This window comes from Aptenodytes forsteri, unplaced genomic scaffold (genome assembly GCF_000699145.1).
Source record: "Aptenodytes forsteri isolate BGI_AS27 unplaced genomic scaffold, ASM69914v1 Scaffold465, whole genome shotgun sequence".
In the NCBI taxonomy this organism is placed as follows: domain Eukaryota; kingdom Metazoa; phylum Chordata; class Aves; order Sphenisciformes; family Spheniscidae; genus Aptenodytes; species Aptenodytes forsteri.
In genome coordinates, this window is record NW_008795039.1 from 17699 (window position 1) to 36818 (window position 19120).

The 19120-nt window shown below is 36.1% G+C and overlaps 1 protein-coding gene across 1 annotated transcript in view; it reads right to left on the bottom strand.

The window, feature by feature from the left end:
- Window positions 1–19120, bottom strand: part of LOC103896923 (usherin-like) — a gene marked incomplete at its 3' end in the record, with an annotated part of 118972 nt that overhangs the window by 13802 nt on the left and 86050 nt on the right. Inside the window, exons 12-14 of the mRNA XM_009276851.1 lie at window positions 11052–11247; window positions 7144–7785; window positions 1254–1437 (exon numbers count right to left, since the gene is read on the bottom strand). Coding sequence (XP_009275126.1) covers window positions 1254–1437; window positions 7144–7785; window positions 11052–11247 — 1022 coding nt within the window. The remainder of the gene's footprint in view (window positions 1–1253; window positions 1438–7143; window positions 7786–11051; window positions 11248–19120) is intronic.

Here is a 19120-nt window from a genome sequence, read left to right on the forward strand (position 1 = left end):
GGGGGGGGGGAAAAAAATAACTAAAAAAAAAAAAAAGATCATTAATAATAAGGAAAATATATTTAAAAGGGAACTTTAATATTACACAGATTTTATTCCTTACCATTAGAAATGACAGGAAGTGAAAATAGGAAGTCCTTATTCCTACAGATTACTTTATGGCCATTAGCAGATGCCTCTGTGACCCACAACAGTAAAAAATAATTTTAAAAATCTCCTAATGAGTGACAGTAACATAAAAGTTAAAATGAAAAATCTGCAGAATAATGTCAAGTATATGCAAGACGACACTGATAATAACTGCCTAAAAGCATGTCTACCCCACACTAGCTGGGGGAAAGCAGCATGGGGAGGGGAATGTTGTACAGATTTTGCTTCTGCCTGTGTTTTTTTTTTAAAGGCAAAAATACTAAATATAACAAAACAATTTAACACCATCGGGCTGCATGAAAATGTGATAGCAGTAGAGCTGCGCAATCTTTCTGGACAACATTTAAAAGGAAACTGAGATTGTGGGGATTAAGCAAGAAAGATGATCCTGGAAAAGAAAGATAGAGCAATAGTTGGAATAACAATGCACTACCTATAGATACGTTTTTCCCCTTGCATTCCAGGGAATATATCCATATACTTTCAGCGTACCTGGGGCCCCAGGCCACCTTAGATAAACAATTTACCCTGTGGCACATAACTAAATGCTGAAAAAGAATACACTGCTTCAGAAAAACAGATTTTTAAGAGGAAAGGTGCTGTGAGTATTTCAGCTGCTGCTGCTAAAAGAAATTTGGAAAGACAGGGCTATCTAATTTTTTACTTTTTTTTTTTTTCCCCATTCTAATGTCTTCCTGAAACCTTCAAAAGCATTCACTGGTTATAATATAAGAATGGCACATTACCCATATTTTAATAGTCAGGGATTAACACCTCAGAAACCAGCACATCTTACTGAAGATGCAGAGGAAATGTAGAGAAACAATTACCAAATAGCGATAACATTAGACAGCATTAGCTTTATACAGTTTTCATGTTGTTTCTACTTAAGTCTGTGGCAAAACTTCTATTTCCTTCAGCTCATGGGAGCACAGAGGGTTGTATAATGTACCACATGTAAATCAGAGTGCACACATGAATTCGAAGAAGGATTAATGTAACTAGAGCACATCTTTTCATTGTCACTAAACCTTTGAGCGAGCTACTATGAGAAAAATGTAACAAGGAGGTTATAAGTGACCTGTAAAAAAAGAAACACTCACCTCCCTGTGACAGAGTCAAATCCAAAATAAAGTTCTTTGCAACGTTCACATGTCTGTCCTGTTACAGAGGCATCTTGGCAAATACATTGGCCAGTTAGTTTATCACAGGTCTGATTCACCGAACCAGCTGTGTGGCACAGGCATGGCAGACAGCCAGTGACGCTGGATGGAGAAAAATAAAAACCTGGAAAAGAAAGGGATTTTGAGAATAGACAATATGCAAAAAGCGAAGACAGTAAGAGATTGTTATTGACTTGTGTATAATTGGGGATGAAACAACAGAACTAAAGCTTAGGTAACACACACACCAAGTCAAATAAAGCAATATAGTCCTCCTGCAGAGCTGAGCTGCTAAATCTTCACATTGGCACTTCGTAAAACTATTATTCATCCTCCAGTTGCCAACTCTGACTTTTTATTCTCTCTTCAGACTTTAGTTTAGACAGAGCAAATGCAAAATAGGGGGAGTACATTAATGTGTCCGTGGGAAAAGTAAAGACCCAAGGACATGAGAGGTACTAATGAACGACCACAAGCAGCAGAAACATACAAAATAACATACAAGATCAGACATTTATCCATTCTAGTCTGGGATCCCATCTCTGACAACGGCCAGTTGCAAAACATAGGAAATACACATATTTTCCTAAGAAAGTCTCTTAATCTTTCTCAACCAGTAGCTGGCTTAACCCTTGAAACATGAGAATGTTTCTTAGAAAAACCTACATTTGACGAGCATTCCCAGGTCTACGTAAAATTTATATTTTACTCCTCCTCAACATATAGCTTGTATCCTACACAAATACTTTTACAGAAACTAATGAACTGATGAAAAAAGTTACTTATCTGCTATAAAAAAGCTTTCATTCTGAATCCCATCCTTTTGTTCCTGTATTATTTCCAATTATGAATTGGAGCATTAACTTCACCTTCCCCACAGTATATTCGGTATGCTTCTACTATACTATCTTTCATTCTATTGCCCTCACAAGCAATCTTTAGCTGTGCAAGTCTCTAACATGTTACTGATAAATACAATTAGATAGAGTTTTTACACCTCTAATCTGGTCATTGAAGAACTTACCAATTATTCATAACCTCACCTGAAATTTCAAACAAAAGAGCTTTTAAGCATTTTTTTTTAATGATGCTGTACCAATTGCATAATCTGTTTTGCTGACTATGGACTTCTTCCATTCTTACTCATTTCTTTTCTATATGTCTGATCAGAAGACAATTCAAGTAACAGAATACCAGTAAGAAATATAATCACATAGTTTTCCAAAATTATTTTCTATTTTTACCTGATTATTAACGGACATTTTACTGGGTTTTTCACACAATTGTTCTCCTCACCTTTTTTTTTTTTGGAGTGGTATAGTTGATTAAAAATGCAGCAACATGTACGAGTGCTGCAAATGATGATGGTTACACAGTATTAACTGGCACTTGTCAACTGCAAGTACCTATCTTTGAACATCAATCCTAAGATAGGGCCAGCGATAGGAGTTTCTATCTCTGTCAGCTGGTTACTATTAATTATTATTGCACAACTTCAACAGAACAATTTCAAACGTTACTCAGATATGCAGTATTTGCACAGACTTCTCGGACACCTTCCCCCTCTCTCCAGTTCAATCAGTTTCTTCTTAGTCATGTTCTCAGTTACCGAATCTTTTTTGCTGTCCAACAACTTTCTGATGCCCTGCTTTATAATAAAGAGCCCAAAATTGTATTGTAACATGTCGTATCACCCGAGGCCTTATTATTTATTTTGTCTTACAAGAGATAGCTTTATATATACACCCCTAGGGTGGTATTCTCTGTCTTCGCAGCAGTGTTGTGCTGTGAGCTCATATCCAAATAGCAGAGGAACTAAACAAATTGAAAACATTAGAATTTTACTGCTCAAATCTTTGTTCAAGTTTAGCCTCTGGTCCTCAGTGAGATAAATCTCAAGTGGACAGTGAAGTGATATCAGTCTCCAGTTAACATCCATTCGCATCATAAAAAACCATGCTGTTGGCACTTTATTCCAGAGAGGCTCCGAACTGAGCCACCACAGAGACTGAATAGGTTGAAGTTATTAGTGAGGCAGCATGCATTATCTCATACTGCAGTTGTCTGCGCAGTACAGTGCCCATCCTGTGCATAAATAGAGGAGACCATTTCCCAGCAATGTCACTCCTGAGCACAATGAACGACTCCACTCAAAGAACGTTAACAGGAAGATAGGAAACAAGTTTAAGCCTGGACTCCTGCAGAAGGTCAAAGCACTTCTTCAGGACCCAGTTTATAGTTGCAGTAAATGATAAGCACTCAGGCTACAACAGATCCTTGTCCATCAGAAATTTTGCATGAAACTAACGTCTAAGAAAGGACTATAGCGGGTAAATAAGCACATCTAGTAAAGAAATTCATTTCTGCTGAGCAGGATTGATCACTATAGAATATATTGGTTTTGTCATAGCAGAGAAATTCATAATTATAAAGAATCTATATCATAATGTTAAACATCCTGGCTCTCCTAATGTCATATCGCCTATACCGCTGTAGAGCAGTGAAGGATTTGGTATGCTATTTTTTGATAGTAATCTTTTAGAAATGCTCTAAAAGTTTAACCAAGTTTCTGGATACTACCACAATATTTTTTGCAAAAATAGCAAGTAGAAGTAAATTTTTTTTAAAAGTAAAAGTGAGAGATAGGAAGATGGGAGAAAGTCCTTCTCTCAACTAATTTATAAGTAAATTAATTAATGTGATTAAATGTAGACAAAAAGAGAAGAGATACTGGATTAAAAATTCATACTCTTTGTCATAACCATTATTATTATTTACTTCCACCACCTAGAATTTGGCAGGAAAGAGTAAGAAACAACTTAATGCAAGCTTAATTTACAGCAAGGTTAGAAGGGCTCATAAAAGTTGCTTTATGAAGGATCCACTGTTGTATAATAAAGCCAATTTCCAATTTTAAGACAGCGACTGCAAATCTCTACAAGATCTAAGTATATAACTAGTATTATGCTTATTCTTTTTCAGATTTTTTTTCCAATTCAACCATAACTGATCACATTTGTCAATCAAACATACTCTTCAAAAGGAAGAATGAAAGTCATAGCAAAGTATTCAGCTTCCTTGTTTAATCATACTCTTATTATTTCTCCCACTGTATATCTCATGGAAAAGGAACACCCAAACAATTCTTAGCACTTTTACATGCCTACCAACTTTGGTGGTAATGCGCATTTCTTAACCACAGTCTGTGCTTCAAAATGCACAATTAACAACGCTGACAGTGTTGTCACAACATATTTCACATTTTTCTGGCCCAGAAGAGAGGTAGTACGTACAAAAAAACCTCAGTATTGGTGCCTGGCCACACATCCTACATGCTGGCTTACATCTTCTCTGTACTACGTACCGCTCCATGAAAAGCTGTGGTCACTGAGTAAAGAACTTACAAAATGCCTTTTTTTTTTTTTCCCCCCACAGCTTTGCTGCTCTCATAACAGGATCCAAGACCTATGTTGAGCAGGATTTGTATGGCACAAAACCCAGTTGGTGTGGCACCACAGTCCCGGAATGAGGCAGGGACAAACTGTTCACGACTATTTGGGGGCAGGAAAGATCCGTTTTCTACCGCTGCAACCTAGGATATCTCAAAAGCAAGCTTATGTACAAGGTAAAATTGCTCTTTCATTTGGTTTCATGTTAAAATCAAGTGTTCCTCTCTTTGCATACACCACTGGTTTAAAAAAAAATTTAAATGTACAGAAATCTACCAAAAATATTACTTGTATGACAACAAACTGGAAGACAGCAGGTAATGGATACAGCCTAACAGATGAAACACATGGCTGAATGCTCTGGAAAGAGTTGTTTAAAAAAAAAAAAAAGTCGTCTCATGATAAAATAATAAAGTCACATTCAGTCTAAATTTTTCTCCATTGGCAACTCTTCCTGCATTAAGATTTTGGTAACTTTTGGAAACCTCTTGAATTTAATCAAAGCACATAGAAGATGTGCTACAATGGGACATTATTTTAAATACTAACTATAACAGACTTGTAATTGCACAGAATTAAAAAAAAAAAAGACATATGACCTGTATTCCACTAAGGAAACTCGGACCAGAGTTGAAACATCCCAACAGCCTAAGAAGTCCTCAGTATGTTTTTAGGGCTACCAGTTTTAACTAATTAATTGTGTGCTTTTAATTAGGCTGTGTTGGCTACATATACACTTGGAGTACGTTTTCTCATCTTTGTCCCAAGGCAAAGCCATAGGACATGTTTAGAGTACTTGAACTCAATTAAGTTCTGCCATACTTCTACAACTTAATAACAGTATTGCTAGCAGGTTATACTCACCCCTGTTTTATAGAAAATTCTCCTCTGGAACATAGTAACAAAGAATATTTACATAGAAGTCAGGTATATTAAGTGTCTAAATGAGCTCACACTGGGATCAATGCTAAAACATCAGTGAAAATACCGTAGTATGCTGTGCTACACTAGAGAGTAATACAATGCTTTTACAATGATAAGGACTTAAGCTTTCACCTGCAGAAGAGAGCTCATTTCTCAGCACATACATGCTTCTACTTATTATGTAGAAAATTTTAAAACTAATTCTTACAGCAAGTTTTTTGTTTGTTTTTTTTTTAACAGGAACTATTGTGGAAGTATTCCTTTGAGTGCCATGTAAGCTTTTCTACAAACCAGCCTGTTCATACTATCAATTAAACCTTTTTAAACCATTTAGTTCTGCATAAACCCTGGCCTTTCTTTTTCAAGGACAAGGGTGGTCACTGACTCGGGAAGCCTTGACATCACTCCTCTGCCGATCTCTGATTAAGTGGCTGCTGTAGAGAGTTAGCAGGTCAAATAGCACTGGAGGAGGAACTAAGAAAAACAGAACGCTGCCTTATTTATTAGTATATGTACCTAAAATAATTTAAATGAAAGTATTTTTAAAAATACTTAATGGAGGTTAAGCAGCTTTTTTAACCTCTGTTCAAATTATTGAATGGCATATTAAAACCAATGGAGCTATAATATACCTTTTAACGTGACCTGCTACTTTAAGAAATTGCACATGTATTTAACATGAACTAAACCTATCTGTTTAATATTATTACTAAAGGCAGGTTAATATTATCTATAGTTTCACTTTAACCACCTACTTTTTAAAACAAAAAAATTAAAATATAACTACAGAGCTTCCCACTTATAATGAACATTTAAACTCTGTTAACGGTAATATGGTACAAAATCTTGAACAGATAACGTAGCAACTGCAGTATCACCTACTCTTAGGGCCAAACTGTAAGCAGTCCTTGTGAAAGCCAGCACGTCCTCAACACAGCAAGGCAGGTGAATGCTTTTTAAGTGGCATGTTTGCCAGCCTCAAAGTTTAAGCAACCGTCTCTCTACCTCCCGCCACGCTCAGATTTATGCATGAAGCGCCCTTCCTGAAGAGCTTTCACTCTGCCTTCCAAATCCACATTTTTCATTATGCTGATAGCTGCTGTTCATCAAACTACGCTAGTTTACCTCTTATTCAGTGAACAGGCCATGACAATTTGTGTATTTTCTCAATATCTAGAAGAACTAGGCCGAACCTTATTTTGGACATGTTGAAACTGCAGTAATAACACAAATTATACAACCTCTGGCAACATAATAATTATTTGATGGTGATCAGGACGTTAATACTTCCTTCTCACTCACACAGTTAGGAAGAAATGGAAAAATAATTAGTAACATAAGTCAGAGACATCAGACATGAAGCTGTCTAAACACATAGTGAAAACTGTAGGAACTATGATGATATCCAACAAAGCAAAACTTACTACATCGAATAGATTGTCTTCCAATTTTCTTACCTGGTTTACACTCATTACACCTTCTCCCCTGACGCTGAGGCAAACAGACACACTGTCCAGAAACGTGGTCACAAACTGTTCCTGCCAATGTGCCCAGAGCGTCACAGTCACAACGCTGGCAGCCGAGGAGGTTGCTCATGCTGAGGTTGTACCTATGAAGCAGGCACTGACTGCACTGAAGGCCAGTTACACCAGCTTTACAAGGACACTGTCCTGTTGATTTGTCACAAAGCAGAGAGCCATTTACTGTACCTGCCTTATCACAGTTACATGGCAGACAAACAAAGGAATGATTTTCCTGTACTTTGTGGTAGCCATCTAGGCATTCGTCGCATTGTCTTCCTCCAATATTTGGTTTACACGCACATTGCCCCGTCTTCGCATCACACACAGTTCCAGAAAACGACCCTGCAACGTTGCATTCACAAGCCTTACAACCAGTCACATCCAGCCCATAAAAGTTGTCCATGCAGGTGTCACAGCGAAGCCCTTTCACTCGTTCTTTACAATTGCACTGCCCGGAGAGAGGGTTGCAGAATTGGTTCACCGAGCCATGGCTGTTGCACCAACAAGGCTCACATCCATCTTCATTAGAATATCTGAGAGCTTTAAATCCAAAATTGCAACTATCACACCTAAGACCTGGAAAGAGGAAAGGTATTAATAAAAAAAAGCTGAAAAGCTATTCATTTCAATTTTAAAAAAGGATAAGTGTACTACACTTGGGGGAGGAAAAAAAAAAAAGAGAAAGGAAAGGACTAATATTCTTCACCAGCATAATTAACAGGAATGACAGGGCTGCACAAATCAATTGAATAACAGTGGCATCCCAAAAATCTGTTTACTTTTCCAATTTGTTTCAGAAGCGATGTGTTTATGCTGGCTTCTCAATACAACCTAAGATACTTCCGCGAGAGATTCTTTGGAACATTTCTAAGACAAACTAGAATTAATCTCTCTGTCCCCCAGAACAGCACCTGTTGCACAATCAATGCTTACATGAACTCTTCACCCTGTATCGTAGAAATGCAATATAGAGGGAATTGCACTGGGCTCTCAGTCTGTTCTGATAACAGATTTATATATTATATTAAAATATTAAATATAGTCTAGGACAACACAAGTTAGACTAATTACAATAAATGACTAAACACTGTAATTCACTTTTAACATTGATTACATTTATGTTAGTGTTTATTGTTAGCCCTCGCTGAAAGCAGAAAACGTTTTCCATAATCCAAAATGAAATATTTTTATCTAAATGTATGATTTAGTTAACTCCTGCAGTACATTAAAATCTAAACTGTTTCCTTCATACTTCACCCTGTAGTTCTATTATTAGCTTTGTTTGGAAAGTCATCACTTGCTTTATCCCTGCCCCAAGGGATGGCATTTGTATTTTAGTTTATAAAAGGTACATTACAAGAAAGCAAACTAGATTATTATATGAAAAATGCAAATTCACAGTTATGTATTTTCCCTTGCAATGGGAAAATCCTTCACTATGAAGCTATCACTTAATTGTTGCATACAGAAAAATATAAATACATTGTTCTAGCAAAATATTGTCATCATTTAAGAAAATACAAAACCACACAAAAATACATCTAGCAACTTACATGTGGAAAAATAAAACTAAAAATGGTAGGAAATGCATTATACATATGGATAAAAACTCAAAAACTCCAACAGAAGGCAAGTTCCTTTAACAGTGATGAATGACTCACCTAAGGCATATCATTTAATTTCAATAAGGAAAATAAAAAAGGACCACTATTGCTGCAAATTTTAGAAATAACTGTATTGTTAACAAGAATTATGACTCATTTTGAACTATTAAAATTGGTCTACATGGATTCATATCATATCAGTTTTAAAAATATGCGCAGTGCTTATTTGAATATGCCATACATATTCCTGACAGGTAATCTATTCCTAACGATACTGAGGAAGGCCTACAGGGCATCACATTCAATGTTAACAAGTACAGGGGAGTTAGCACGCTTGGCATTTAATTCACATTCTTCTACCTTTTTATTCTAGATGAATGACCTACTTTAATAAAATTATTGGTGCTAATGTATTTTACTGGTGATAGAATCATTAGTAAGATTTAACAGTTGTGTTAACTCTAACAGTTCATGTTTCATAACACCGCAGTCCATAGTTGCATTTTTCTGTTACCGTGTTTGTTTAAATAGATAAAATGGCAATAGACAGATTGCTCTAAAAACCAATTTAGAAATCCAAAGAGGAAAGCTCTTTGTTAAAGTTTGCTGCACACATTCCAATATACAGAAGCTTATTTACAATTGGTTTGGAAAACAAAAAAGATAATCCAGTCTGGAAAGAATTAGGTCTTTATCCTGCAAACAAACACTTGCGTAACTACAGCCCCCCACCATAGTTACAGATAAATTTGCAGAAAACATAGATTTACATATTTTTTGTATTACTATTTCAGTGGAAATAAAAATAATTCTTATTGTTTTCAAAGGGAGAAAAGATTTAAAATAATATGTAGATAATCAAATACATGAGAACCAGACTGTGCATTTCTTGTGTACCAAACTCCCACTGAGTTAAGAAAGGTTTTCACAGATGCAAACGTGAAATGTAGGCAAGGAATATATAACTAAGAATGCTCTGAATCCTTTTGGTCAAATGTAGAGAGTGAGTTTAAGATGCACAGAGGTTACTTTTTACTCTTAGCACCCTTTTTATCGTATGGAAAACGTAGGTACTTGGCATTCCACAGGAAAGAGGACAGAAACTGTTCAGGCTTATGTCTGTTTAGAGTTATTTTCGTTATTTGTTGTTATTTTGTATTTGCTTTTGGAAACCAGAAGAAAGAAGAAACAAAGACTCACAATATTACAAATAAGTCAATATTCACAAGTCAGTGAGACTTATAAATTAACATATACATGAACATTGTTAACACAACCCACAACCATGGTTAGCTAAAGAAAAAATAGATTACTAATTGTGTTAATAACAAAGCAGAAAAGGATCTCTTTTTTTTTTGAGACATATGTATAATATGAGACATGTACAGTTACCACGCAAGGCTCACTTTATCAGGAAATTCTCCTTGCATAATATTCCCATACATCAACATTTCAAAGTGTATTATATATACTGTGTATTTTGGGCACTTGATAAATTTTGTCCTTATGTGGCTGTGGCTCCCCTCAGAAATGCTGGAAGTAATAAATTGCTATAATCAAATCTAATTTCTGAAAAATACCTGTGGGAGTAACAAACAAAAAAGCACGTCTTGTAAAAAAAATGATAAATAACACAGAAGGTAGCAGTTTATTATAATCAGCTTGGCATTGAATTACAAAATTAAAATTATGTGGCCCTTGATAACTAACCCTAGCTATGTACATGATCTGTGGAATTATGTTGACTTATTTTGCATTTCATAGGAACAGTTCAAAGAAATATAATAGAAAAAAATTGATAGATTTATCACAAAGGACCCTGTAGCACAGAATATTTTGAGAAGAAAATCCATTTATTTTGGTCTATTAAGAAAACTAGCATGGAAACGATTTGCTTAGAACTCATTAAGTATAAAACATGTTCAAAAAGTGTTAATTTCCTAAAAGAAACATCTATGCGGTAAGCAAATTACATTATTTCTGCGACTTATTAGTATGGAGCTATGTAAGCTAATGTAGCTATGCCGTAAAGAAACTTCTAAAGGGTTGATTAAACTAAGCTTCAAGCTGTAGTTTGATAGAATTATTAAATTAATAATTTTTCAACACTTAATTTCATTCATTTTTGTAATCTGCCTTCAGCAAAGAAGTTTACTATACTTCTCATTTAGAAATCAAGTGTGTTTTATTTCCAGCGATAACAAGAAAAATGGCTCCAAACTCTTGCATTACACATACCAATAACATTTGCTTTGCACTTGCACTGGCCTGAATTTTGGTGACAGGTAATATCTCCATTGACTGTCCCAGAGGTATTACAGTTACAGGGACTGCAGCCATCAGGGTTTGACTGTTGTAGATTGTAGAATCCTTCCTGGCACTGATTGCACTGTCTGCCAGACACATGTCTCTTACAATTACACTGGCCTCCAATCTAGAAAGATACAAAATATTATAGAATGATGAACGTGTCTATTTTTAGATGATACATTCATTAGCAACAAGAATGGGAGTATGAGTTGGGGAGGAGAAAACTTTAAATGGAACAGAAAGAAATAAGCCTGCGTAACACATACTTTTTTAATTTGTTGAGAGAGAGAAAACAACGGAAATATTAAACAGCGTGTAACTATTCAATTTTTAAATAGGGTTTAAAAGTCCTGTTCTTTCAAAACAGAAGGAAAAAAGAATTGAGTAAACAATGTGGCAGTATTTACCATCTGGACAGAGAAAACTGCAAAGAATAATTACAAAATTGCATTGTATAAATAGTGACTTCTATTAAAACAAACTACTTTTCTGAATCACAGTTACTGCAAAACACTATCATTTTCAAAGGTCAAGTTCTGCATTTTTTTTGTTCAGACAATACGCTTATTTATTCTAGTGAAAGTGTTGGTTAAGTAAGAACGAAGCAAAGTTGAAAGATTTCCTTTCTGATTACTCATCCAAGATAAATTTTCTCTTCCTTTACAGAAGGATGTGACCCAACAGCTCAGTATCTGAAACTCTCTCCCTCTTTTCTTGGTTCAGCTGGGATCCAAGCGTTCCACTTCAGTGGTGGGATAAAAAGGTCCTCTCCTACTCCCTAAATGGGCAGCATTGCTATTTGGAAGGAGCCGAGGCATCCTTTGTTATGCCTGGGCCATGATCTGGGAGTATTTGTCTCACATCTTGTGCAAGATTAAAGGGCTCCTGGAAAACTATCTCAATTTCAAACCTCTGAAAGCCAGAAAAAAAAAAACAATCTCTATATTCATCACTTTCCAATACGGTGGGAAAACTGACCACAGGGAAAGGGCAATGGCACAGGGATGGGGAAACGAATGGAAGACATCAGTCAATACACAACATAGATGAGAACAGGCAGTGAAAGCAACACAGAGATGCAGGAGATGTGAACTGGCAAAAGGCTTAGGATTCATAATCAAAGAACAAAAACTAACTTTTCTAACACAAGTGTTCTGGGGAATGCAGAGATGGCAGCAAACAATTCAACTCTGTGTTATAAGTCATTTTCTTTGGGTCAGTGTATTTTTTTCAGTGCAAATATTTACAAGTATGAAAAAGTACAGTGATTCAAAACTAGTTATTCATCTACAATATCAACAGCTGTAGTTCAATGTACTTTGCTTTTAATTAGCTACCAGAACAAAAATTTCTCTTAACAGTTGTCTTTTTCATCTTAAACCTGTAAGTCAGGAAAAGCTGAAACAACAGGAGAGTCCTGTGGCATTAGAGACAAAGCTAGTTGGAAGTTCCACTTAAAATAAATGTTATTATCACAGCCTCCAATCTCCAATGAAGCTCTAAGCTTTATTAATACAAGATAAAAAAGAGTATTTCAACATCTAATAGTAAATTCTCAGTGCAGAAAACACTGAATGAAAGTTAGAGAAGCGTGTATTCCTACCCCTTCCTCATAAAAGGATTCTGTAGTCCAGTAAAATGTCTTCAATATGCTTTATGATAGAGATCTATTACTGATGTATCAGCCACATTTTTCAGGAAGATGAAGATATTAAAAAGGCAAGAAAACAATATTTTATAAACAAAAGGCAAGACAACAGCAAGTACAAAAAGCTAAGAGTTAAGAGACCACAATAGCAGAAAACACAGCGACAAGAGTTTTCAAGTTACTCCCTTTTAGACTGGATTTGATGTAGATATTTAGTTTATTATAAGAGACCCAGTCATGCATCACAGCCATTCATCAGAGAACTCACATGTGAAAAGCAACTCTGAGTTTAATCCTAAATGAAGAAAAATACCTACTTTAACACATACCTGTAAAAGAAACATTTTGTTAGCGATCATAGAATACTCAGATTACAGAATAGCAAGTATTGTATAAAGATACCTTATTAGCACTCAAACATATAACTCATACCGAAAAAGGTGCTAAAGTTACTCCAAAAGCTACCACTTGAAGGAAAGCATTACAGGCAAAAAGTTGTCTTCAAAAAGTGCAAAGCATATCAAAATAAGGAAGATAAATAAGAGAGGATAACCACCACCAAATTTTAAAACCAGAATAAGGCAATATAAAAATCAGCTTTCAATGAGCAATATGCTTAAGGCATGAAGGAAAACAATATATTTTTCAAATGTCAGAAACAAAGGAAGACTACCAGAGAATCAGTGAGGGCAATAAATAATTAAGTGGTATGATTAGCAGATTGGGATTGGACATCAGAACTTTTCACTAAGAGGGAAGTGCAACAGGTTGCCCAGAGGGAATGTGGAATCTCCATCCCCAGAGGTATCAAGACTCATCCAGACAAAATCATGACTGACTGGATCTAGCACTGACAACAATCCTACTTTGAGCTGGAGCAGATGACCAACTAATGCTTCTATGATTCTGTGTAGCATTGAGAAAAGATAGAACCACAACAGAGATTGCAAAGAAAGTATTTCACAGCTGTTCACTATGAAAGAGGTGTTACCATCCTATATTAGGAATGATTTTCAAGACTGGTTTCAAACCAAAGTGTCAGAAGGAAAAGGTTTTAGCAAAATCTCATCTGTTGAAAAGTCACTGCACGAGTCAAGAGTTCTAGATGAACTGAAATATAAAATTACTGAGTTATTAATTGCTTAAATCAACCTCAGTAAAAGAGGAATAAAGTTATAAAAGTTACATCAATCTCCTTAAAAGGCTGTAAGGAAGCTTCTGAGATCTACAGACTAGTAGCCTTTTTCTGTACAGAGCGAATTAATAGAAATGAAAACATGACTTTGATATATTGGAAAAGATTGGTACTTTTTTTGCAAAGAAAAATCATGCTTCGTGATTCTATTGCATTTCTTTAAGTCAGCAACGTCTGGAAATATTGCACGTACTGAACCAAATGGATGATCAAAAAGTCAAATTAATTTCTACATCAAGTAGTACAAACTTAACGCCTGGGGAAAACCAATGCTGACTACAGGTAGACAGTGATGAGTCCAAAATCAGCTATTATCACTCAAGAAAGGAGCTGTTAAAGCTGCTCCATTCCCCCTAAAAACCATTTGAAAGCTCTGAGGCAGTTAAAAAGACAATAGAAATACTGGAATTATTAGGAAAAGAACAGAAAATTATACAGAAAATGTCATTCTGTCATAAAAATCCATTGTGTATCAACATTTTGCACCATTTGTATATTTGTTTACCCTGTCTAAAATAAAAGAGGTCAGAGAGTGAGTAAAATAAGCAAAGATACAGATGAAAAGAGACTAAAAAAAAGACTTTTCAGTTTGGAAAGATATGACTAAGATGAAGGGAATACATGTCTATGAAATCATGAATGGCTTACAGAATGAATATTCATTATTTCTCACAATATAAGAAGGAGACAACACCCAGGAAATTATCAGAAAGCAAACTTAAAAGAATGAAAAAGTACTTTTTCTATACACTTCATGTGTATAGAAAAATACTTTTTTTTTTGAGGTGCATTAGAAAAATGTGTTAGATTTATTCTGTATGTGGACACCAAACATGACAACTCAGACGAAACCCCCGAGCTCGGCTCAGGTAGTCCCAAAACCATAAATAACTGGAATCTAGAAAAGTATATCACAGAAGGATCATGCTTCTTAACACCAGCTTCTGGTAACTATCAGAGAGGATACTGTGCTAGATGAAAGTCTCATTTCATCCAGTCTGGCTGTTCTTATCGTAAATACATGGAAAACCAAGTCTAACTGTGAGCAGATGATAGCCATTTCCTAATAGAACAAGTGAAATGTGTAGATTACTGAGTGCTAAGATTTTGTAGCAATCTTTTTTCTGCATTATTGATTCTTCACAATTTTTCTTTATTTCACATTTGATGTCTCCTTGCTATGTGTTGTGTTTTGAACTTCCGCATTTACTTCTCCTTTACTGATTTTAGAATATCTTCAGCATAATTTTAAGCATCAAGCTATTACAAGAAGCAGTAATTTCCATCCCATTCAGTTGCAGAAAATTTATGTCCCCAAACTTTCTCTTAATAGGGTAAAAAATTATGCCAGAAGAATAAATATAACTCTTCAGAATGAGGGAGAAATATCTGGCCAAATTCAAATTTTCTCCAGGAACCAGCCAATTAAACCATTTGGAGATCTCTCTATATAAATTTCCTCCTACCTTGCTGTCACGTAGAAAAGAGTTTTCCATCTGTAATCAATACAAGTGGCAACTGGTTTCCTGGTTCTAAAAAGAGTGAAAGTCTTTCATGGCAGTTAGAGGAAGGTATAGGAAACAAAAGTTTTTGTTAGAGAGGGAGGCTTATCAGACCGCTTCTTAATAGATCTGAAAATAGGTTTCTAAGTACTAGTTTAGAGGATCTGTAAATAATCCACTGACATTCTTCCATAATACTGATTTCAAAGCCTTGTGAAAAAAAAGTCAAGCAGAGAAAAGACATTCTACAGACAAGACAAAAAGGAGCCTCTGATTGTATTCACAAATGACTATTTTGGTTTTGTCTTAGCTATAAGTGACTAGAAATCTTTCTATTCTGCTTCTTCAGCCATTTTGTGTCAATATAGGATATCCAGATGAAAGATATCTATTGAAGTTTAGCCTCTGGAATACAGAATAACAAATTCAATTATATAACTCCACTTTAACCCTGCCTTCTATAGTTAGCATGGCATTATAAGAGACATGAATATCAGCTAAGGGAAAATATGCCACTGTAATGCACCCCATATTACACAGTTTTTATCCTTCATATACTGCATACGCTTCAAGTAGCTGTGCAGAATTTTAGAGAAAAAGTTGAGAAATATGCTCCAGATAAAAATAGTAGATGGAGGGATAAAAAAGCAGTTAAAAGTACTTGTAAAACTGGAAAGGTTTGTAGGGTTCTGTAATTGCCTGCCCTGGATGCTAAGCTCTTCAATGTTTTCAGTAGCAGACTCTGAAGACAAAAGAGAGGATATGCTTACAAGCCTCACAGATCACCCCAGCTCAGGATGCACAGCCAGCACCATCATGACCCCGAGGGCACCAACCAGCCTTAATGGCCCTGAGCAGCCTCACCTGGGGCCTCCACTCACACCCCCTACCCACAGCTCAGGAGCTCCAGATAAGCTCCAGTATGGGCATCTGCACCTCGCCTGGGCTATGCTGCAGTTGTGCCTGTCCCCTGCCTCCTGGAGGAATCCCTTGGACGTAGGCTGCAGCCATGTCTTCAGCCCCATCTACTGCTGGCTCCAGACTGGACTCCCTGGATGGACCCTGGACCTGATTTATCACTTTGCCTTGTCTGGGGTTGTCAATGGACTCTGTTATGAGCACTTGGCCATGTTTCAACGCTGCGGGACTCTGCCCTGGTCGGGGTGGGCACTGCCGTGCTTGGGATCACCCTCCAAGTGATCAACTCCAATGCGGGTTGATTTTCAACATCGCATTTACTCTTTGCGCAAATATTCTAAAATCAGTAAAGGAGAAGTAAATGCAGAAGTTCAAAAGACAACACATAGCAAGGAGACATCAAATGTGAAATAAAGAAAAATTGTGAAGAATCAATAATGCAGAAAATAACCTGGAAGTGATACTGGGCCTCCACAAATTAAATATGAACAATATGACATTTACCTTTTCTGGAGTGGTATAATTCTGTGACGTACTAAAAAGGAATCTCATATTTAAGACATGAGAAGGAAAGGTAAGGCTTCAGCTCAAATAGTTGAAAGGTACAACACACAAATTAGAAAAAGTACAGTAAAAAGCAATAAAAAAATAGTTTTAAAGAACTGGAATTTTAGCTAAAAGAGAAAAGCAAAATTAAGGTACATATGCACTCTCAAGTTCATAAGAAAATTGGTTATTGCATGAATTTAGGAAAGAAACTAATAATTGGGCTTAATTTGGGGAAAATTCGGCTTTAAAAATGGGAAATAAAGAAAAATAATATCTTTAGTTTCTCTGTACAGACAGAGAAGCACCAAAATAACCCAGAAGCACTGTGAAATGCTTGGCAATGGATACTGTTACAAAGAAGTTGTACAAGCTGACAAATATTTATAAGGCTGCAGAAATAGGTGTACCACCGGTTAGAATACGGAAGTCTACATCAAAATGGGTAGAACAAACCATTTCCATAACTACATAAAAACCTAAGTGAATTATGAAGCAAAGTGGTTGGTTTTGTTATTACTATTATTATTTCTGTAAATCTAGCTTACTCCGGAAACAATGGCATCATTGAAAATACTGGTAGCAATTAATATTTAAAGGTTTTGTTAACCAGGATTTCACCAGTTGTGCACTGGAGATATTACTGAACCCTCCCCTCCTCCCCCCGATCCAAATGCTATCTGTCATTTAAAGAAATAGACTTTATTTATGCTGGTTATAGAAGAGCAGAAAGCAATGTGTTCTCCTGTTGCTTATGCCTGAGAGGCCTGGTTCTGACCCAAACAGCAAGCAGACAGAAACAGCCCGTCTATTAACATGACCATCTTGGTACTAAATCACTTATGGAAAAATATCTGTCTAGATTGTTCACTATGAAAATGAGTCTAGCCGAGCATTACTACCAAGTGGTGGTGTATCTTGGGACCTCATAATTACAATTGTTATTTGATACAGAAAATCACTGATGCTGAGTTGGCATATATCCCTTGTGTCATTTATAATTTACGTATGAAATACACATTAGTCCCATATTCCTGAATATAAACGGTTATAAAAAGTATGCAAGCAATTTCCTCCTGCACAAATCACAGCTACAGCATCATTGTCCTTAATCAGGAAGCAGACTACTTGAGATTTCTGAATTTTAGATATACCGAGCAGTTCACACTGCTTTAGACTGTAGTGATACCATTCTTTAACTGGGGGACACTTTAATCTAACTCATCACATCTAGAATCACAAATTCAAAGAGAAGCCTGTTCAGGAACCCTCCCAATGTCCAGTTACTAAACCGATATAAGGACTTAAGAAGACATTTAAGTACCCAGGACAAAGGGTGACATACTCCAAAGAATTGTCTTAATTATTGTTTAGGGTACAGCAATAGCTGTCATTTAGTAGATATTCAACATGTACATGTATCAGGGTCTCAGAAATATATCTTCTGACTACTTAAAATCTTGTTGACCATATGTATTCATAAAGTATAAAATGGAATTTGCTGAAAAAAATAGCTGGCCTAAACCTTTCTGAAAGTTAAAACCATCTTTTTCTCCTTGGATATCCCTATAATTTCAAATAGCTATTCTTTGGTGTCTGTAATAGAAGAAACATACTGCCAGAAACGTAATCAGAAAGTCTCTCCAATTCCGGAGAATAAATATGAGATGTGGCTTGATGTTACTAAATAAAAAACTAAAGCTGACACTTTCTAAGTTTCTTTTACCAAAGTTAACTTCTGGTTTTGAAGCCCAAAACACATGACAAAAAACCCTTTTGCGATTGGCTGAGTCATTACTAATTTCAATTATTTACTCTCTACCAGGACAGAAGCACCTTCCCTTGACCAGCTGGCAACGCCCTAAAACTTACATTTTAAGACCCATGGGTATATTTAGCTCCCGCATGAAATTCTTTTTGTTCATCCTGCCGTTGCTGGCTTTGCAATTGATGGGTACAGATCTCAACGTTCTGCCTTTTTGATATAAATGCTAATCATATACTTCTCACTACCTTCTTACTTGATGCAAATCTGGCAAGGACCCCAGCATCCAGGTGAACGCAATCTCAGGAAGCGGGAGCGGGGAGCAAGGGGGTTGAGGACTTCTATTTTCTTTTCCTTTTCTTCAGTTTAGGAAATGAGAACTGTAAGGTGTGCAGGCTCACACACATAGGTTAATGGTCTGAC